The sequence below is a fragment of the Haliotis rufescens genome, unplaced genomic scaffold (genome assembly GCF_023055435.1).
Source record: "Haliotis rufescens isolate VD_foot unplaced genomic scaffold, xgHalRufe1.0.p SCAF_7, whole genome shotgun sequence".
NCBI classification, from domain to species: Eukaryota; Metazoa; Mollusca; class Gastropoda; order Lepetellida; family Haliotidae; genus Haliotis; species Haliotis rufescens.
In genome coordinates, this window is record NW_025964361.1 from 51010299 (window position 1) to 51034418 (window position 24120).

At 37.0% G+C, this 24120-nt stretch overlaps 2 protein-coding genes across 9 annotated transcripts in view; both read right to left on the reverse strand.

The window, feature by feature from the left end:
- The window catches only part of LOC124111218 (serine/threonine-protein phosphatase 6 regulatory ankyrin repeat subunit C-like), a 108626-nt gene that overhangs the window by 53332 nt on the left and 31174 nt on the right, over nt 1-24120 (reverse strand). The gene's annotated exons all lie outside the window — the stretch shown is intronic.
- On the reverse strand, nt 1887-14957 carry LOC125376037. Of its 2 annotated transcripts, none has more exons than XM_048387310.1 (3): nt 14573-14955; nt 12092-12172; nt 1887-7621 (listed from the first exon to the last, which is right to left on the reverse strand). In XM_048387310.1, the coding sequence occupies exon 3, from the start codon at nt 7476-7478 to the stop codon at nt 5247-5249; it is 2232 nt and encodes a 743-aa protein (XP_048243267.1). In that variant the 5' UTR covers nt 7479-7621; nt 12092-12172; nt 14573-14955; the 3' UTR covers nt 1887-5246. The 2 variants fall into 2 exon arrangements, 1 of the variants encoding a protein (XP_048243267.1); XR_007218923.1 differs by lacking the exon at nt 1887-7621 and adding an exon at nt 9379-9691 and having other exon boundaries at nt 14573-14957.

A 24120-nucleotide genomic window follows, 5' to 3' on the forward strand; every position in this document is an offset into this window, starting at 1 on the left:
TAGCCATGTACATGTCGCGTACGCGTTGATTGTTATAACTAAGGTATGCCAATATGTTTAATACATTTTAAATGTACATGTTCCAAGAGTATTGGTTTCTCAAAGCTTCTATTTCTGAACAATATAACAATACAGACTGGACCATTTGGTGAAAAACGTTTAAGCTGACAATCGATATGCAGTTCTTAAAGTCTATTTTGTTTGAAACACTGTATGCATGGCCCTCGATGCCTGATTGTTATCTAGATTCACTTTGAGTTTACATTTATTACATTATTCTTCAAATACAGTTAAACATTTTTTTAGATCTGAAGTTTAATCCTTCAGCATATCATTCCATATAACATCACTAAAGTTTTAGTACAAACGAAGTGAATCGTTAATGATGTTATTTATACTTTGCACTTCATTCAAACCATTTCAGATAGAAACGTTTATATGTCTAGGCACAGTGCGAATAAGAAGGGTGACAAAATGTTCACCTAGTTGTACACCAATACGAAACAATCCGTTGCATCAATATTATGTGAAGCATACGTTATCTGGTTCAGTAAAAATATTCCTTTGAATATTCCTATCAGTCTAGTCCACAAACAACATCTCCAAACTGTATCAAAGGCGTTATTAAAATCAACAAGCACACAATACAAATTATTCTATCGAAATTCTTACAAGTATCTCAGCACATTTAGAATAAACACATTGTAAATAGTTGAGTAGTTATTCCTGATCCCGGCTTGCGCTTCGCTGAGATTAAAACAATTAGGGAAGGCTTGTACATGTAGCCAGTATGTCAATAAAGCCGTGAACGATTAAACCAGAAAGCAACAGAAATATCAGATTTTACTGACTTTTACGTCTCTCATAACTCAAAAAGAGGCTCAATACACTGTATATATAATGTATTATAATTTTATATTTTTAAGAACTGTATGGAGGTGAGACGAGAATAAACTTTCTGTCTGTCTGAACCTGCAATGTCAGGGTCAGCTTAACTTCCTTTACTTTTTATAGATTGGTTTGATTGAAGCCATAAGCCTGGATTCAACGGGGGAACGCCATTGTCAAGGAATAGGTTGACATATGTTACATCAACAGGCAATATTATATGGGTAGAAGTGTTGATGTATTCGTTTTATATAAAGTCGAAACTACACACGCTTGATAGGTATACAAATACGGTCAATACATGTGCACAGTACAATGTACAAATCTGTAGAATTACAGGAGTGGCAGAAGGGCCAGCCGTTTGGTATGTACCTTTAACTTGCAGGATATATGCTCAATCGGGCAAGCCGTACAAAAAAAACACATACAAGGTGTCACATTATCCTGGAAGATATATCCTAATGCGGACATGCTGTACAAAATAGAACGCATACAAGGTGTGACATTATCCTGCAGGATATATGCTCATTCGGGAAGCCGTACAAAATAAAACACATACAAGGTGTGACATTATCCTGCAGGATATATGCTCATTCGGGAAGCCGTACAAAATAAAACACATACAAGGTGTGACATTATCCTGCAGGATATACGCTCATTCGGACATGCTGTACAAAATAAAACGCATACAAGGTGTGACATTATCCTGCAGGATGTATGCTCATTCGGACATGCTGTACAAAATAAAACACATACAAGGTGTGACATTATCCTGCAGGATATACCCTACTGCGGAAATGCTGTACAAAATAAAACGCATACAAGGTGTGACAGTATCCTGCAGGATATACGCTAAGTGAGGCAACCTGTACAAAATAAAACACATACAGGATTTGACATTATCTAACAGGGAATATGCTCATTTGGACATGCCCTACACAATGAAACAATAAAACACACACACACACACATATATATATATATATATATATATATATTCAGAGAGATTATTCATTCGTAAATTTACAATATATGACACAAATCATCTGTAATTCCGAAGTACCTTCCTTAAGGTGGGGGACGATTCAGGAGCGATATAATAGTTTCAACAAATAACTATAAAATAACTGCCACTACTGTTTACCATCCACAAAATGATTCTTTTTCTGTCTGAAAATGTATTTCAGGGATGCATCCCCTGATGTGTTCGGATCTTGAAATGCATTCCTGAAGGCGATATCAGTTGTGTTTCAGTTTGTACCACATACGTATGGAACAGTGTAACGGATATTTAGGAGATAAACACTGTAGAGCTAGGGTACCTGTAGACTTTACCGCGCTAATTAGAATTTGGAACCGAACGTGCAGCATTGAAAACACAGTATGTTTATCACCATTCTACCATGACTAAATAAACCGCGAACTCTTTGGTATCAGCACATATATTGTACTAAGCGGCATTGGTTGAGTCCAGTGTTTTGAGTGGGTTGTCGATTGGAATTACGGAATCCCTGACAACAGGCTGTAAGCCAAATATGGCGCTGTATACATGGATGTTCAAGCAGGTTGTTTACACTGTAATACTTCACTCGAATATATGACATGCATTAAAAGCATATATGCACTAAAACTTTGTAAGCTAACATGAGGTGGGCCTCCCTAAAGAAAACTGACCAAACTTTAAACGTCTTTCATTCTACACCGCACGTCACCATTATGACGTCATATCGCTCATTGTGACGCAAAAGATATGACGGCACAGTCGTATATAGAAAAGCACCAATTTCCATTTGTAACCTGTAATTGTAGGTATAACGATTTAAATATGCTACCGACAATGACTGAAAAAAGTATTATTCTATGATTATTAGCTAACACGGTGATGCGGCCGTCAAACCAGCTATTTCAATCAGAGGGGGTTTATTGTGATTTAATAGCGAGAAACGAGTAATTTCCAAATTCATGGTAGAATAACTGTTATCTTATAGGTGTGGATTATTATCAGAAAATATTCTATGATGTTGTCACTGTACATGACCCCATAAACAAGGGTATCAGTTACAAGCGAACTACACAAAGAAAGGTTTTAAGATTTTGTGTCCTGCTGTCAACTGTATTTCGGTGTGACTGATGACTTCATTTAGGAGATAATAAACAAACTGTGTTTTCAGTTTCGTAAGATTAAATTGAATTTGAACCCTAACATTTTGCGTTATCTCAATTCAACCATGACAAAATAAAAAAAACTCTTTGGTCAAAGCAAAGCTATTGAGTGAAGCGGCTTTGGTTGAGTCCATTGTTTTGAGTGGGTTGTCAATCTGAAAAACGGAAACCCAGATAATAGCCCTTGAAATAAATATGGCGTTATATTTTCACAAACAGTTTTTGACTCATCGTAATACATGTACGTCACTCGCCTATTTGCCAGGCGCTTAAAGTATGCCTGGGTAAGGTCTTACTGCAAAGAACAAAAATATACCTCCGAAATAACGTCCATACAATGGTCAATGTCCAGGGTCATTGTAAACTAGGATGTACTGTCCGGGACACTGATATCTAGTGTACATTGACTACATCGGACACTGGCAACTCTGACACTACGTGCATGACACATAGTTCAAGTTCCTAAGTACATATAACAGATTGGTTAATTCCTGGTTTTCTGCGGTCAGAAGCTTTGAACAAAATATAGAATATACAAGGTTGGACATCCTTTTGCAAATCTATTTAGAATAGACGTGGTTTGCAAAGATGTTTTACATTAATAGCATAGGCATATAGGCAAAATGTAATGACAAATGTGATAGTATATCGGTATGATAACAATCAATAACAATGTTCTAAACTTGTGTAAACATCATTCATTGCGACCGAATATCAATATGATTATGAACGTAACCGCACATAACTGAGTAGTAAGATTATTTTACCAATCCGGTATAAATTTTACTTCAGATATCTCAATACTAATAACATGTATAGATTATAGAATGGTAACACTTATATCAAAAACCATGACAGTTCAGTTTCAGTGAACTATAATACTGATACTATCGCACCAGCAAAATACCTGTTTGTAAAAATTAAACATTGTAGAATATTTGGGACCCAGTTACTTGAACACAACTTGAAAACATACTTTCACAAAGGTTGCGCCATAGATTATGTCTGAAGATCTGAACTGGAAACATATGTATACACAAATTATAACAAGTACCAAACATATTAAACTTCTGGATTTCAAATATAGATTCATTCACATTATTGTGTTAAAAGAACCCCTGAGAATGTAGTCAGTACAAATAAATCCTCGTTTTGTAAGATGGAAGGAGAGACTATTCTTCATGTCTTCTATGAATAGAACATTGTCAATCATATGATGGTACTGAAAAACGTCTAAACTACCTCTCATCACAAACAATCAGTTTCAACCTCAGAACTGTATGTTTTGGTCGTGAATTCTTCACTCCTCAACCTAGCCAGCAGGAAGTATATAAACCGAGGTAGTAAAATTGGTTCTAAACATTTAATTTGATGTGATTTTAAGAAAACACTTAATATATCTTTCACGAAACTATTTTCAAAAGAAAAATGATGCCGATGACAGTTTTAATAAAATGTGAAGGCAACTACCAAACATGTTGAGAATATATGGTTAGAACCAGATTAAACAGCTACACATGTTCCCAGAAACGTCATTTTAAGAAAGAGTGTGAGTGTGTTTTTGTGCTTGCGTGCGTGCGTGCGTGCGTGCGTGCGTGCGTGCGTGCGTGCGTGTTGGGGTGGGTGGAACTGTGACGGGAACCGCCTTTTCGCGTAAACTTTCACACATGCTTATGATGTACTAAGAGACTGGGAGCTACATGTTGCTCTGACGCCTGTCTGCAGCTAAAACGTATATTTGACAGGTTTTCTTCTTTGAAAACATGCGCTACAATTGTGGTTCATAATGTAATGTGAGCAGCTTTTATTCCTTCAGCTACCACTGTACGGAGGTGGTACGGGCAGCCATACTATTACCGTCTTGACATCACAATAGGCAGGACGGCGTGAACTATCACTATTGCTATCCACTGTGTCAGGTCAGCATTCCTTGACACCAGGAGGTCAAACACTCTTTGACGGCCATAAACAGCTGCAATCACAACTGGAGTCACACCACTGTTTCCACCTAAGTTTATGTTAGAGGGTGACAAGACATGTTGTACTATAGCTGTGTTACTACCAATACAGGCCAGATGAAGTAAACTGTCACCATAGTCATCCACCACTGTCAGGTCAGCCTTCTTTGATGCGAGGAGGTCAAACACACTTTGGTGTCCTTTACAAGCTGCTACCATGACTGGTGTTTGTTCATCTTATCTTCTGGGATTGATGTTAGCGTGTGACAAGACATGTTGTACTATAGCTGTGTTACCACCAGCACAGGCATGATGAAGTAAGCTATTACAATGGTCATCCACCAGTGTCAGGTCAGCCTTCTTTGACACGAGGTGATCAAACACACTTTGGTGCCCTTTACGAGCTGCCACCATGATTGGTGAACATCCATACTGTCCTCTGCTATTGATGTTAGAAGGTGTCAAGACATGTTGTACTATAGCTATGTTACCACCACCACAGGCCAGATGAAGTAAGCTGTCACCATGGTCATCCACCAGTGTCAGGTCAGCCTTCTTTGACACGAGGAGATCAAACACACTTTTGTGCCCTTGACAAGCTGCTACCATGACTGGTGTAAGTCCATCTTGTCCTCTGCTATTGATGTTAGAAGATGACAGGATACCTTGTACTTCAGCAATGTTACCACCTAAACATGCACAGTGTTCTATTGCATTCCCGGGTTCGTCCGTTTTGTTCTTGTTTGATATTGATTGTAAAATCTGGTAACAGTCATTTGATCCTGCCTGTGCTGCTTCCATGAGTGGAGTCCTGCCTTCATCATCTACAGACTTCATTACAACAGTCTTAAAGAGGTCGCTATTGTGTTCTTTTAACACATTTAGTATCTTCTGCTGTCCTGTCCTGCACGCTTTATGTATGATGGTCTTGTAATTGTCAGCTGTAGTGACTGTATCGCCACCCTCTTCTAATAGATAAAGAAGTGTTTCAGAACTTCCATGTCTAGCAGACAGCAAAAGCAAGCTATTCATGGTGACACCAGCAACTGGATGTTCACATCTTGAGAAAAGCCACTTTAACAATGTCACGTTGTTTTTCAATACACAACCTTCAAAGGATTCTGTGATTTCTTTTTGCGTAAATTCTTCGCCAGTTTTCTTTTCTATATATTTGGCAAACTTTGAACTATGTCCAAGTACAGTCCAGAATAGGAAACCTTGCCCCATTTCTCTTTTGTGAAACCAACTTTCTTCCATGGAATCATCACACCGAAGTTTTTCAAGCAGTTGAAGAACTATTTGGTCTTGCCGGAGAATTGGGTGTGTCACTGATTTAGAAAAATGCCCATCTTTTATTGACTTTGCAAGCCGTGTGGTCAGAATGTCATAATAAATTTCGGAGATGTAGATGACATGAAGGTGTTCATCAATCACGGTTTCTGATACTGGCTGGGGTTGCACTCTCTCATATATAAAGTTGTCACTGCAATGAGTCAGCACAAATGTTGGACTGATGTCATACAACGCACAAGCACAGGCATCATAGATCGAAGAGTTGGCAAATCCAACAGTATCTCCACGGGTGAAGTATGTTCCTCTGAAGCTCTTTGCTGCTTCGTACATTCCTAAACGTGAAGCTATTGGGAACAATTTTAACATATTTCCAATCATATTGTCCAGTGCATTGTCTTTTCCTGCTGATTCCAACATGGCCAAATCTAACTTCTCCTCACACAGTAGCATAAGAACCAATATGGCTGATCGATCAGTTTTTGATTTCAGTAAGCTGTTAAGTTCTAATCTAAGATAAAACAGTGGTTCCTTGAAAAAGTTCATCATATGTTTGGAAAAAAATGAAAATTTGAAAAATAGTTCACAAGTAAGTGGATATCCAAACACAGAATCGGCGTCCCACAGGCCGCCTTGTAGCACGTCTTCATAATCTGTGTCATTTTCATTACCTTCATCAGAACACTTATTGTGGAGGTTCCTGTGTTTCTCAAATATTGCTTTCTTCTCTTCTTGAGTATATCTGTGTTTCGTTTGTGTTGTCATATCTATCACTGTTTGTCCCTTGAACAACGAGAACCCCTCATATTGCATCTGGGCAAGCCCATCGTGGAAGTTGTAGGTCTTGGATGTGAACACAACACGGATATCCTTCGAAGGTTGTTGTGCTGGGTCAGAAACTCCACTAGCCTCCTTTTCTCCTCCTTTCTTAGCTGGAAGATTTCTGAGTGAATATTGTTTCTCTAAATCCTTCTTGCATCGCTGTAAGTGAGGAACAAGCTTACTCAGAAATAGTTTCAGCTGGGAAACATCTGTAGATAGTCCAACCGATCCAAACATATCGTCTATGATAAGAAATACTCTAGGTGATGAACTCAAGAAGCTATCAAAGTCAAACTGATCAATCCTGTCCACAAATGCAAGCTTGTACCCTTTTCTTCTGTACGGTGAGCCCAACATGAGGGCTATTGTGGTTTTCCCTTCTCCTGAAGCACCACAGATGGTGACATGGCCAAATTCCTTCAGCTTTAGTTTTGCAGTTCTAAAGGCTTCAGCTTCAACAAAGATTTCTTTTGCGGCACTTATTTGCAGGTCAAGGATAGCTAAAAACGAAACAGAAAATCGTTATATCCTTTATGTATGTAATACAATTAGAAATGCTAATGATGTGTCGTTTTCAAACTGCTTTGTTTTAAATAATAGGAGGGGACTGCCATATGAGAAAGTGTTTTGGTAAGAGAGAGTTCGGCAATCCCAAAATCCTAAAGTAGGAAACAGCGTCCGCTAGGACAATCGCCTGTTTTGTGACACATTCTTGAACACAGGTGATCATGAATTGTTTCTTAATATACACAAATCAAACTCACTATCTATTCATGTTTTATACAGTTTACCATATTGTCTTGTTCGTACAGATGTCACGCAAAGATGGCACAATGTTCTTCCAAGCTTGAAGAAACATCTTTCAATTTTCTGTTACAAACACAAAGACAACCCCTGCTATTGTATGCCCCGTAGTCACTCAGTACAGTCGAAGGAATGGTCGAAGGAATACTTCAAGCAAAATGTTCACTTACGTGTACATATGACGCACCAGACATGAAGGTGAAAATATCTATTAGTATGTAGGTTTGAAATGTTGGCGGTTCATTGTGTAAACTACACGTCTTGTGTCTCGATCTTATAATCACAGGTGGCGTCTCTATGATTGACCAAAGCACCTTTCGCCAGTTATTCAAATATGAACCATAATATTACCAATTTAGGTCACAACTTTAAATCACTTATGGATGTTGTCGAAGCGTATGTCACAAAATGAACCAATAGAGAAGTTGAACCTTCTGAATGTCCAACGGAGTGTGCAAATTCGGTGTGCATGTTGTTGTCAAATATAGAATGCACAAATTGAAAACCCATTATACCTAGTCTGTCCCAGTCAGCTGTCATCCAAAGTCTGGATGCCCAACATGAAACATTAGTACTTGTTCCCACTGACAAGGCCGCAAATAACGTTACCGCAATATGTAAGCATCCCTTCATTTCTTGTTTGATCAGAGAACTTGGTAAAAGTGACATATATAACATTACATATAAGACCATTATGTCCACTGGGGAAAAAAGTTCCTAAAACCACACAACAGAAGCATCAACTTCTGGCTTGACTCTAGAACTTGAAAATAAGTCCATTCAGCTTTTGTACTGGATTCCAAAGGTCCATAAACATCTGTATAGACTATATTCAATTACATTCATTGAATATATTCTGAAAACCTTGATGGAAACTTAGGTCTGAAAGTCCGCTGGGACGTTACATCTACTAAGTGAATCAGATATACTGGTACAATAGAAGTTGGCTAGGGGATGATTTTTAAAATTAAAAAAATACTGTCGTTTTCAGCAGTAACGTGGTGTAGGACACTGTTTCATGGGGCGACAAGAAAGCTGACCCTCTCTCATTCCAGACACTCTCTCATACAGCGCAGTGGTCTGATCACTATGTCCATCCTAGTTCTGCACGTTAAGGGTAATCGGGATGTTGTGACATTGTCAAGTTGAAAAACAGACATAATTCAATTTATGATGAATTGACATTAGGTCATAAATTACATATATAGAATAATAAACGACCTATGAGGAATTACCGATTATCTGTCCAGAGTGAATAAATGGTGTTCTTACAGCATTCTTTCATGGGGTAAAGATAATCTGTAATTCCGAGTTTAGAGTAGGTTATTCTCTATATTACTAATTGCCATTATAAGAGAAAACATGAAGAAACACGCATAACGCTATAGATAAATTCGACAGAAGGCAGCCTATTGTTCAGATGACCTCATGAAATGAATTTGTGACGTTAACAATGGATGACGTCATATGGCTTTAAGTGACGAATTAACATTGAGAATCGTTTAAATGCACATATGCAAATATGGGAAAGTGATTACACAAGAAGATACAACCATAATGGGTAATATTTATATGTCATAGTCTAGTTTACTTCTAGATTATAAATTATTATATGTTTTCTTTTCATACGTGTTAGCTCCAAATACACAACTAGAATAACCTGAATCATGGCTGACAATGCCTACCTTCACCAACAGTCCCTACAGGGGTCGGTCGAGTAAATATATTCTGCGTCCCGACCAGAGTGACGGCTTGAGGGACTCCACCTGAAAACAGTCCACAACAGTAAGGGATTTAACTGAATAAAGTATATTTTGACAAACAAAAGCAAATTCCACTACTTTGTTATAAATAATAGGAAGGGACTGCCATATGAGAAAGTGTTTTGGTAAGAGAGTGTTCGGCAATCCCAAAATCCTAAAGTACCAAAGGCAACAGCGTCCGCCAGGACAATCCCATAATCCCACATGGTGCCTGACTCGCAAGATGCTTTAAGTACTATTGGTATTCTAAAGGAGGATTGTTCCACGAATCCACTCCAAGCCCACAGTAGACATAACAAATGAATATCTCTAGATGAAATAAGTAAGCTCATATACAAATTAGTTTCTGGAAAACGCAACTGATTTTGTAATTTTCATTGCTTGGAAGAACATTTAAAATTTGTTTGTCTATTCAAACAATCGATTAAATGGTGTCATGACCATAAGCACATTATTTAACAAACATTGACCCCATTTTGCCTGAAATAATACTTTGATATATCCTTGCACCTCCCAAACGGATTGAATATTTATCTATGTTTTCTTTATGTTTTTCTTCACTATTCAGTTAATTTATAATTTTGTTTCTCAAGTTCCTTTTTGATCGCCTGTTTTGTGACACATTCTTGAACACAGGTGATCATGAATTGTTTCTTAATATACACAAATAAAACTCACTATCTATTCATGTTTTATACAGTTTACCATATTGTCTTGCTCGTACAGATGTCACGCAAAGATGGCACAATGTTCTTCCAAGCTTGAAGAAACATCTTTCAATTTTCTGTTACAAACACAAAGACAACCCCTGCTATTGTATGCCCCGTAGTCACTCAGTACAGTCGAAGGAATGGTCGAAGGAATACTTCAAGCAAAATGTTCACTTACGTGTACATATGACGCACCAGACATGAAGGTGAAAATATCTATTAGTATGTAGGTTTGAAATGTTGGCGGTTCATTGTGTAAACTACACGTCTTGTGTCTCGATCTTATAATCACAGGTGGCGTCTCTATGATTGACCAAAGCACCTTTCGCCAGTTATTCAAATATGAACCATAATATTACCAATTTAGGTCACAACTTTAAATCACTTATGGATGTTGTCGAAGCGTATGTCACAAAATGAACCAATAGAGAAGTTGAACCTTCTGAATGTCCAACGGAGTGTGTAAATTCGGTGTGCGTGTTGTTGTCAAATATAGAATGCACAAATTGAAAACCCATTATACCTAGTCTGTCCCAGTCAGCTGTCATCCAAAGTCTGGATGCCCAACATGAAACATTAGTACTTGTTCCCACTGACAAGGCCGCAAATAACGTTACCGCAATATGTAAGCATCCCTTCATTTCTTGTTTGATCAGAGAACTTGGTAAAAGTGACATATATAACATTACATATAAGACCATTATGTCCACTGGGGAAAAAAGTTCCTAAAACCACACAACAGAAGCATCAACTTCTGGCTTGACTCTAGAACTTGAAAATAAGTCCATTCAGCTTTTGTACTGGATTCCAAAGGTCCATAAACATCTGTATAGACTATATTCAATTACATTCATTGAATATATTCTGAAAACCTTGATGGAAACTTAGGTCTGAAAGTCCGCTGGGACGTTACATCTACTAAGTGAATCAGATATACTGGTACAATAGAAGTTGGCTAGGGGATGATTTTTAAAATTAAAAAATACTGTCGTTTTCAGCAGTAACGTGGTGTAGGACACTGTTTCATGGGGCGACAAGAAAGCTGACCCTCTCTCATTCCAGACACTCTCTCATACAGCGCAGTGGTCTGATCACTATGTCCATCCTAGTTCTGCACGTTAAGGGTAATCGGGATGTTGTGACATTGTCAAGTTGAAAAACAGACATAATTCAATTTATGATGAAATTGACATTAGGTCATAAATTACATATATAGAATAATAAACGACCTATGAGCAATTACCGATTATCTGTCCAGAGTGAATAAATGGTGTTCTTACAGCATTATTTCATGGGGTAAAGATAATCTGTAATTCCGAGTTTAGAGTAGGTTATTCTCTATATTACTAATTGCCATTATAAAAGAAAACACGAAGAAACACGCATAACGTTACAGATAAATTTGACTGAAGGCAGCCTATTGTTCAGACGACTTAATGAAATGAATTTGTGACGTTAACAATGGATGACGTCATATGGCTTTAAGTGACGAATTAACATTGAGAATCGTTTAAATGCACATATGCAAATATGGGAAAGTGATTACACAAGAAGATGCAACCATTATGGGTAATATTTATATGTCATAGTCTAGTTTACTTCTAGATTATAAATTATTATATGTTTTCTTTTCATACGTGTTAGCTCCAAATACACAACTAGAATAACCTGAATCATGGCTGACAATGCCTACCTTCACCAACAGTCTCTGCAGGGGTCAGTCGAGTATATATGTTCTGCTTCCCGACCTGAAGGTCGACTTGAGGGACTCCACCTGAAAACAGTCCACAACAGTAAGGGATTTAACTGAATAAAGTATATTTTGACAAACAAAAGCAAATTCCACTACTTTGTTATAAATAATAGGAAGGGACTGCCATATGAGAAAGTGTTTTGGTAAGAGAGTGTTCGGCAATCCCAAAATCCTAAAGTACCATAGGCAACAGCGTCTGCCAGGACAATCCCATAATCCCACATGGTGCCTGACTCGCAAGATGCTTTAAGTACTATTGGTATTCTAAAGGAGGATTGTTCCACGAATCCACTCCAAGCCCACAGTAGACATAACAAATGAATATCTCTAGATGAAATAAGTAAGCTCATATACAAATTAGTTTCTGGAAAACGCAACTGATTTTGTAATTTTCATTGCTTGGAAGAACATTTAAAATTTGTTTGTCTATTCAAACAATCGATTAAATGGTGTCATGACCATAAGCACATTATTTAACAAACATTGACCCCATTTTGCCTGAAATAATACTTTGATATATCCTTGCACCTCCCAAACGGATTGAATATTTATCTATGTTTTCTTTATGTTTTTCTTCACTATTCAGTTAATTTATAATTTTGTTTCTCAAGTTCCTTTTTGATCGCCTGTTTTGTGACACATTCTTGAACACAGATGATCATGAATTGTTTCTTAATATACACAAATAAAACTCACTATCTATTCATCTTTTATACAGTTTACCATATTGTCTTGTTCGTACAGATGTCACGCAAAGATGGCACAATGTTCTTCCAAGCTTGAAGAAACATCTTTCAATTTTCTGTTACAAACACAAAGACAACCCCTGCTATTGTATGCCCCGTAGTCACTCAGTCCAGTCGAAGGAATGGTCGAAGGAATACTTCAAGCAAAATGTTCACTTACGTGTACATATGACGCACCAGACATGAAGGTGAAAATATCTATTAGTATGTAGGTTTGAAATGTTGGCGGTTCATTGTGTAAACTACACGTCTTGTGTCTGGATCTTATAATCACAGGTGGCGTCTCTATGATTGACCAAAGCACCTTTCGCCAGTTATTCAAATATGAACCATAATATTACCAATTTAGGTCACAACTTTAAATCACTTATGGATGTTGTCGAAGCGTATGTCACAAAATGAACCAATAGAGAAGTTGAACCTTCTGAATGTCCAACGGAGTGTGTAAATTCGGTGTGCGTGTTGTTGTCAAATATAGAATGCACAAATTGAAAACCCATTATACCTAGTCTGTCCCAGTCAGCTGTCATCCAAAGTCTGGATGCCCAACATGAAACATTAGTACTTGTTCCCACTGACAAGGCCGCAAATAACGTTACCGCAATATGTAAGCATCCCTTCATTTCTTGTTTGATCAGAGAACTTGGTAAAAGTGACATATATAACATTACATATAAGACCATTATGTCCACTGGGGAAAAAAGTTCCTAAAACCACACAACAGAAGCATCAACTTCTGGCTTGACTCTAGAACTTGAAAATAAGTCCATTCAGCTTTTGTACTGGATTCCAAAGGTCCATAAACATCTGTATAGACTATATTCAATTACATTCATTGAATATATTCTGAAAACCTTGATGGAAACTTAGGTCTGAAAGTCCGCTGGGACGTTACATCTACTAAGTGAATCAGATATACTGGTACAATAGAAGTTGGCTAGGGGATGATTTTTAAAATTAAAAAATACTGTCGTTTTCAGCAGTAACGTGGTATAGGACACTGTTTCATGGGGCGACAAGAAAGCTGACCCTCTCTCATTCCAGACACTCTCTCATACAGCGCAGTGGTCTGATCACTATGTCCATCCTAGTTCTGCACGTTAAGGGTAATCGGGATGTTGTGACATTGTCAAGTTGAAAAACAGACATAATTCAATTTATGATGAAATTGACAGTAGGTCATAAATTACATATATAGAATAATAAACGACCTATGAGCAATTACCGATTATCTGTCCAGAGTGAATAAATAGTGTTCTTACAGCATTCTTTCATGGGGTAAAGATAATCTGTAATTCCGAGTTTAGAGTAGGTTATTCTCTATATTACTAATTGCCATTATAAAAGAAAACACGAAGAAACACGCATAACGTTACAGATAAATTTGACTGAAGGCAGCCTATTGTTCAGACGACTTAATGAAATGAATTTGTGACGTTAACAATGGATGACGTCATATGGCTTTAAGTGACGAATTAACATTGAGAATCGTTTAAATGCACATATGCAAATATGGGAAAGTGATTACACAAGAAGATGCAACCATTATGGGTAATATTTATATGTCATAGTCTAGTTTACTTCTAGATTATAAATTATTATATGTTTTCTTTTCATACGTGTTAGCTCCAAATACACAACTAGAATAACCTGAATCATGGCTGACAATGCCTACCTTCACCAACAGTCTCTGCAGGGGTCAGTCGAGTATATATGTTCTGCTTCCCGACCTGAAGGTCGACTTGAGGGACTCCACCTGAAAACAGTCCACAACAGTAAGGGATTTAACTGAATAAAGTATATTTTGACAAACAAAAGCAAATTCCACTACTTTGTTATAAATAATAGGAAGGGACTGCCATATGAGAAAGTGTTTTGGTAAGAGAGTGTTCGGCAATCCCAAAATCCTAAAGTAGCATAGGCAACAGCGTCCGCCAGGACAATCCCATAATCCCACATGGTGCCTGACTCGCAAGATGCTTTAAGTACTATTGGTATTCTAAAGGAGGATTGTTCCACGAATCCACTCCAAGCCCACAGTAGACATAACAAATGAATATCTCTAGATGAAATAAGTAAGCTAATATACAAATTAGTTTCTGGAAAACGCAACTGATTTTGTAATTTTCATTGCTTGGAAGAACATTTAAAATTTGTTTGTCTATTCAAACAATCGATTAAATGGTGTCATGACCATAAGCAAATTATTTAACAAACATTGACCCCATTTTGCCTGAAATAATACTTTGATATATCCTTGCACCTCCCAAACGGATTGAATATTTATCTATGTTTTCTTTATGTTTTTCTTCACTATTCAGTTAATTTATAATTTTGTTTCTCAAGTTCCTTTTTGATCGCCTGTTTTGTGACACATTCTTGAACACAGGTGATCATGAATTGTTTCTTAATATACACAAATAAAACTCACTATCTATTCATCTTTTATACAGTTTACCATATTGTCTTGTTCGTACAGATGTCACGCAAAGATGGCACAATGTTCTTCCAAGCTTGAAGAAACATCTTTCAATTTTCTGTTACAAACACAAAGACAACCCCTGCTATTGTATGCCCCGTAGTCACTCAGTACAGTCGAAGGAATGGTCGAAGGAATACTTCAAGCAAAATGTTCACTTACGTGTACATATGACGCACCAGACATGAAGGTGAAAATATCTATTAGTATGTAGGTTTGAAATGTTGGCGGTTCATTGTGTAAACTACACGTCTTGTGTCTGGATCTTATAATCACAGGTGGCGTCTCTATGATTGACCAAAGCACCTTTCGCCAGTTATTCAAATATGAACCATAATATTACCAATTTAGGTCACAACTTTCAATCACTTATGGATGTTGTCGAAGCGTATGTCACAAAATGAACCAATAGAGAAGTTGAACCTTCTGAATGTCCAACGGAGTGTGTAAATTCGGTGTGCGTGTTGTTGTCAAATATAGAATGCACAAATTGAAAACCCATTATACCTAGTCTGTCCCAGTCAGCTGTCATCCAAAGTCTGGATGCCCAACATGAAACATTAGTACTTGTTCCCACTGACAAGGCCGCAAATAACGTTACCGCAATATGTAAGCATCCCTTCATTTCTTGTTTGATCAGAGAACTTGGTAAAAGTGACATATATAACATTACATATAAGACCATTATGTCCACTGGGGAAAAAAGTTCCTAAAACCACACAACAGAAGCATCAACTTCTGGCTTGACTCTAGAACTTGAAAATAAGTCCATTCAGCTTTTGTATTGGATTCCAAAGGTCCATAAACATCTGTATAGACTATATTCAATTACATTCATTGAATATATTCTGAAAACCTTGATGGAAACTTAGGTCTGAAAGTCCGCTGGGACGTTACATCTACCAAGTGAATCAGATATACTGGTACAATAGAAGTTGGCTAGGGGATGATTTTTAAAATTAAAAAATACTGTCGTTTTCAGCAGTAACGTGGTATAGGACACTGTTTCATGGGGCGACAAGAAAGCTGACCCTCTCTCATTCAAGACACTCTCTCATACAGCGCAGTGGTCTGATCATTATGTCCATCCTAGTTCTGCACGTTAAGGGTAATCGGGATGTTGTGACATTGTCAAGTTGAAAAACAGACATAATTCAATTTATGATGAAATTGACATTAGGTCATAAATTACATATATAGAATAATAAACGACCTATGAGCAATTACCGATTATCTGTCCAGAGTGAATAAATGGTGTTCTTACAGCATTCTTTCATGGGGTAAAGATAATCTGTAATTCCGAGTTTAGAGTAGGTTATTCTCTATATTACTAATTGCCATTATAAAAGAAAACACGAAGAAACACGCATAACGTTACAGATAAATTTGACTGAAGGCAGCCTATTGTTCAGACGACTTAATGAAATGAATTTGTGACGTTAACAATGGATGACGTCATATGGCTTTAAGTGACGAATTAACATTGAGAATCGTTTAAATGCACATATGCAAATATGGGAAAGTGATTACACAAGAAGATGCAACCATTATGGGTAATATTTATATGTCATAGTCTAGTTTACTTCTAGATTATAAATTATTATATGTTTTCTTTTCATACGTGTTAGCTCCAAATACACAACTAGAATAACCTGAATCATGGCTGACAATGCCTACCTTCACAAACAGTCTCTGCAGGGGTCAGTAGAGTATATATGTTCTGCTTCCCGACCTGAAGGTCGACTTGAGGGACTCCACCTGAAAACAGTCCACAACAGTAAGGGATTTAACTGAATAAAGTATATTTTGACAAACAAAAGCAAATTCCACTACTTTGTTATAAATAATAGGAAGGGACTGCCATATGAGAAAGTGTTTTGGTAAGAGAGTGTTCGGCAATCCCAAAATCCTAAAGTAGCATAGGCAACAGCGTCCGCCAGGACAATCCCATAATCCCACATGGTGCCTGACTCGCAAGATGCTTTAAGTACTATTGGTATTCTAAAGGAGGATTGTTCCACGAATCCACTCCAAGCCCACAGTAGACATAACAAATGAATATCTCTAGATGAAATAAGTAAGCTAATATACAAATTAGTTTCTGGAAAACGCAACTGATTTTGTAATTTTCATTGCTTGGAAGAACATTTAAAATTTGTTTGTCTATTCAAACAATCGATTAAATGGTGTCATGACCATAAGCAAATTATTTAACAAACATTGACCCCATTTTGCCTGAAATAATACTTTGATATATCCTTGCACCTCCCAAACGGATTGAATATTTATCTATGTTTTCTTTATGTTTTTCTTCACTATTCAGTTAATTTATAATTTTGTTTCTCAAGTTCCTTTTTGATCGCCTGTTTTGTGACACATTCTTGAACACAGGTGATCATGAATTGTTTCTTAATATACACAAATAAAACTCACTATCTATTCATCTTTTATACAGTTTACCATATTGTCTTGTTCGTACAGATGTCACGCAAAGATGGCACAATGTTCTTCCAAGCTTGAAGAAACATCTTTCAATTTTCTGTTACAAACACAAAGACAACCCCTGCTATTGTATGCCCCGTAGTCACTCAGTACAGTCGAAGGAATGGTCGAAGGAATACTTCAAGCAAAATGTTCACTTACGTGTACATATGACGCACCAGACATGAAGGTGAAAATATCTATTAGTATGTAGGTTTGAAATGTTGGCGGTTCATTGTGTAAACTACACGTCTTGTGTCTCGATCTTATAATCACAGGTGGCGTCTCTATGATTGACCAAAGCACCTTTCGCCAGTTATTCAAATATGAACCATAATATTACCAATTTAGGTCACAACTTTCAATCACTTATGGATGTTGTCGAAGCGTATGTCACAAAATGAACCAATAGAGAAGTTGAACCTTCTGAATGTCCAACGGAGTGTGTAAATTCGGTGTGCGTGTTGTTGTCAAATATAGAATGCACAAATTGAAAACCCATTATACCTAGTCTGTCCCAGTCAGCTGTCATCCAAAGTCTGGATGCCCAACATGAAACATTAGTACTTGTTCCCACTGACAAGGCCGCAAATAACGTTACCGCAATATGTAAGCATCCCTTCATTTCTTGTTTGATCAGAGAACTTGGTAAAAGTGACATATATAACATTACATATAAGACCATTATGTCCACTGGGGAAAAAAGTTCCTAAAACCACACAACAGAAGCATCAACTTCTGGCTTGACTCTAGAACTTGAAAATAAGTCCATTCAGCTTTTGTATTGGATTCCAAAGGTCCATAAACATCTGTATAGACTATATTCAATTACATTCATTGAATATATTCTGAAAACCTTGATGGAAACTTAGGTCTGAAAGTCCGCTGGGACGTTACATCTACCAAGTGAATCAGATATACTGGTACAATAGAAGTTGGCTAGGGGATGATTTTTAAAATTAAAAAATACTGTCGTTTTCAGCAGTAACGTGGTATAGGACACTGTTTCATGGGGCGACAAGAAAGCTGACCCTCTCTCATTCAAGACACTCTCTCATACAGCGCAGTGGTCTGATCATTATGTCCATCCTAGTTCTGCACGTTAAGGGTAATCGGGATGTTGTGACATTGTCAAGTTGAAAAACAGACATAATTCAATTTATGATGAAATTGACATTAGGTCATAAATTACATATATAGAATAATAAACGACCTATGAGCAATTACCGATTATCTGTCCAGAGTGAATAAATGGTGTTCTTACAGCATTCTTTCATGGGGTAAAGATAATCTGTAATTCCGAGTTTAGAGTAGGTTATTCTCTATATTACTAATTGCCATTATAAAAGAAAACACGAAGAAACACGCATAACGTTACAGATAAATTTGACTGAAGGCAGCCTATTGTTCAGACGACTTAATGAAATGAATTTGTGACGTTAACAATGGATGACGTCATATGGCTTTAAGTGACGAATTAACATTGAGAATCGTTTAAATGCACATATGCAAATATGGGAAAGTGATTACACAAGAAGATGCAACCATTATGGGTAATATTTATATGTCATAGTCTAGTTTACTTCTAGATTATAAATTATTATATGTTTTCTTTTCATACGTGTTAGCTCCAAATACACAACTAGAATAACCTGAATCATGGCTGACAATGCCTACCTTCACAAACAGTCTCTGCAGGGGTCAGTAGAGTATATATGTTCTGCTTCCCGACCTGAAGGTCGACTTGAGGGACTCCACCTGAAAACAGTCCACAACAGTAAGGGATTTAACTGAATAAAGTATATTTTGACAAACAAAAGCAAATTCCACTACTTTGTTATAAATAATAGGAAGGGACTGCCATATGAGAAAGTGTTTTGGTAAGAGAGTGTTCGGCAATCCCAAAATCCTAAAGTAGCATAGGCAACAGCGTCCGCCAGGACAATCCCATAATCCCACATGGTGCCTGACTCGCAAGATGCTTTAAGTACTATTGGTATTCTAAAGGAGGATTGTTCCACGAATCCACTCCAAGCCCACAGTAGACATAACAAATGAATATCTCTAGATGAAATAAGTAAGCTAATATACAAATTAGTTTCTGGAAAACGCAACTGTTTTTGTAATTTTCATTGCTTGGAAGAACATTTAAAATTTGTTTGTCTATTCAAACAATCGATTAAATGGTGTCATGACCATAAGCACATTATTTAACAAACATTGACCCCATTTTGCCTGAAATAATACTTTGATATATCCTTGCACCTCCCAAACGGATTGAATATTTATCTATGTTTTCTTTATGTTTTTCTTCACTATTCAGTAAATTTATAATTTTGTTTCTCAAGTTCCTTTTTGATCGCCTGTTTTGTGACACATTCTTGAACACAGGTGATCATGAATTGTTTCTTAATATACACAAATAAAACTCACTATCTATTCATCTTTTATACAGTTTACCATATTGTCTTGTTCGTACAGATGTCACGCAAAGATGGCACAATGTTCTTCCAAGCTTGAAGAAACATCTTTCAATTTTCTGTTACAAACACAAAGACAACCCTTGCTATTGTATGCCCCGTAGTCACTCAGTCCAGTCGAAGGAATGGTCGAAGGAATACTTCAAGCAAAATGTTCACTTACGTGTACATATGACGCACCAGACATGAAGGTGAAAATATCTATTAGCATGTAGGTTTGAAATGTTGGCGGTTCATTGTGTAAACTACACGTCTTGTGTCTCGATCTTATAATCACAGGTGGCGTCTCTATGATTGACCAAAGCACCTTTCGCCAGTTATTCAAATATGAACCATAATATTACCAATTTAGGTCACAACTTTAAATCACTTATGGATGTTGTCGAAGCGTATGTCACAAAATGAACCAATAGAGAAGTTGAACCTTCTGAATGTCCAACGGTGTGTGTAAATTCGGTGTGCGTGTTGTTGTCAAATATAGAATGCACAAATTGAAAACCCATTATACCTAGTCTGTCCCAGTCAGCTGTCATCCAAAGTCTGGATGCCCAACATGAAACATTAGTACTTGTTCCCACTGACAAGGCCGCAAATAACGTTACCGCAATATGTAAGCATCCCTTCATTTCTTGTTTGATCAGAGAACTTGGTAAAAGTGACATATATAACATTACATATAAGACCATTATGTCCACTGGGGAAGAAAGTTCCTTAAACCACACAACAGAAGCATCAACTTCTGACTTGACTCTAGAACTTGAAAATAAGTCCATTCAGCTTTTGTACTGGATTCCAAAGGTCCATAAACATCTGTATAGACTATATTCAATTACATTCATTGAATATATTCTGAAAACCTTGATGGAAACTTAGGTTTGCAAGTCCGCTGGGACGTTACATCTACTAAGTGAATCAGATATACTGGTACAATAGAAGTTGGCTAGGGGATGATTTTTAAAATTAAAAAATACTGTCGTTTTCAGCAGTAACGTGGTATAGGACACTGTTTCATGGGGCGACAAGAAAGCTGACCATCTCTCATTCCAGACACTCTCTCATACAGCGCCATGGTCTGATCACTATGTCCATCCTAGTTCTGCACGTTAAGGGTAATCGGGATGTTGTGACATTGTCAAGTTGAAAAACAGACATTCAATTTATGATGTTATTGACATTACATCATAAATTACATATATAGAATAATAAACGACCTTCGAGCAATTACCGATTATCTGTCCAGAGTGAAAAAAGGGTGTTCTTACAGCATTCATTGATGGGGTAAAGATAATGTGAAATTCCGAGTTTAGAGTAGGTTATTCTCTATATTACTAATTGCCATTTGAAGAAAGCAGCCTATTGTTCAGATGACTTAGTGAAATGAATTTGTGACGTTAACAATGGATGATGTCATATGGCTTTAAGTGACGAATTAACATTGAGAATCGTTTAAATGCACATGTCCAAATATGGGAAAGTAATTACACAAGAAGATACAACCATTATGGGTAATATTTATATGTCATAGACTAGTTTACTTCTAGATTATAAATTATTATATGTATTCAATTCATAGGTGTTAGCTCCAAATACACAACTAGAATAACCTGAATCATGGCTGACAATGCCTACCTTCGCCAACAGTCCCTGCAGGAGGCAGTCGAGTACATATGATCTGCGTCTCGACCCGAATGATAGCTTGAGGGACTCCAACTGAAAACAGTCCAGAACGGTAATGGATTTAAGTGAATAAAGTATATTTTGGCAAACAAAAGCAAATTCCACTACTGTGTTATAAATAATAGGAAGGGACTGCCATATGAGAAAGTGTTTTGGTGAGAGAGTTCTCGGCAATCCCAAAATCCTAAAGTACCATAGGCAACAGCGTCCGCCAGGACAATCCCATAATCCCACATGGTGCCTGACTCGCAAGATGCTTTAAGTACTATTGGTATTCTAAAGAAGGATTGTTCCACGAATCCACTCCAAACCCACAGTAGACATAACAAATGAATATCTCTGGATGAAATAAGTAAGCTAATATACAAATTAGTTTCTGGAAAAAGCAATTGATTTTGTAATTTTCATTGCTTGGAAGAACATTTAAAATTTGTTTGTCTATTCAAACAATCGATTAAATGGTGTCATGGCCATAAGCACATTATCTAACAAACATCAACCCCATTTTGCCTGAAATAATACTTTGATATATCCTTGCACCTCCCAAACGGATTGAATATTTATCTATGTTTTCTTTATGTTTTTCTTCACTATTCAGTAAATTTATATTATTGTTTCTCAAGTTCCTTTTTGATCGCCTGTTTTGTGACACATTCTTGGACACTGCTGATCATGAATTGTTTCTAAATATACACAAATCAAACTCACTTTCTATTCATGTTTTATACAGTTTACGATATTGTCTTGTTCGTACAGATGTCATGCAAAGATGGCACAATGCTCTTCCAAGCTTGAAGAAATATCTTTCAATTTTCTGTTACAAACACAAAGACAACCCCCTGCTATTGTATGCCCCGTAGTCACTCAGTACAGTCGCAGGAATGGTCGAAGGAATACTTTAAGCAAAATGTTCACTTACGTGTACATATGAGGCGCCAGACATGAAGGTGAAAATATCTATTAGTATGTAGGTTTGAAATGTTGGCGGGTCATTGTGTAAACTACACGTCTTGTGTCTGGATCTTATAATCACAGGTGGCGTCTCTATGATTGACCAAAGCACCTTTCGCCAGTTATTCAAATATGAACCATAATATTACCAATTTAGGTCACAACTTTAAATCACTTATGGATGTTGTCGAAGCGTATGTAACCAAATGAACCAATAGAGAAGATGAACCTTCTGAATGTCCAACGGAGTGTGTAAATTCGGTGTGCGTGTTGTTGTCAAATATAGAATGCACAAATTGAAAACCCACTGAACCTAGTCTGTCCCAGTCAGCTGTCATCCAAAGTCTCGATGCCCAACATGAAACATTAGTTCCTTAAACCACACAACAGAAGCATCAACTTCTGGCTTGACTCTAGAACTTGAAAATAAGTCCATTCAGCTTCTGTACTGGATTTCAAAGGTCCATAAACATCTGTATAGACTATTCAATTACATTCATTGAATATATTCTGAAAACCTTGATGGAAACTTAGGTCTGCAAGTCCACTGGGACGTTACATCTACTAAGTGAATCAGATATACTGGTACAATAGAAGTTGGCAGGGGGATGATTTTTAAAATTATAAAATACTGTCGTTTTCAGCAGTAACGTGGTATAGGACACTGTTTCATGGGGCGACAAGTAAGCTGACCCTCTCTCATTCCAGACACTCTCTCATACAGCGCAGTGGTCTGATCATTATGTCCATCCTAGTTCTGCACGTTAAGGGTAATCGGGATGTTGTGACATTGTCAAGTTGCAAAACAGACATTCAATTTATGATGAAATTGACATTAGATCATATATTACATATATAGAATAATAAACGAGCAATTACCGATTATCTGTCCAGAGTGAATAAATGGTGTTCTTACAGAATTCTTTCATGGGGTAAAGATAATCTGTAATCTGTATCTGAGTAGGATATTCTCTATATTACTAATTGCCATTATAAAAGAGAACATGAAGAAAGACGTATAACGCTACAGAAAAAAATCACTGAAGGCAGCCTATTGTGCAGATGACTTAATGAAATGAATTTGTGACTTTAACAATGGATGACGTCATATGGCTTCAATTGACGAATTAACTTTGAGAATCGCTTAAATACACA

Coding starts and splice junctions, on each gene's coding strand:
- LOC125376037 (XM_048387310.1), bottom strand. CDS start 7,478: ATGTTGGGCTCACCGTACAGAAGAAAAGGGTACAAGCTTGCATTTGTG.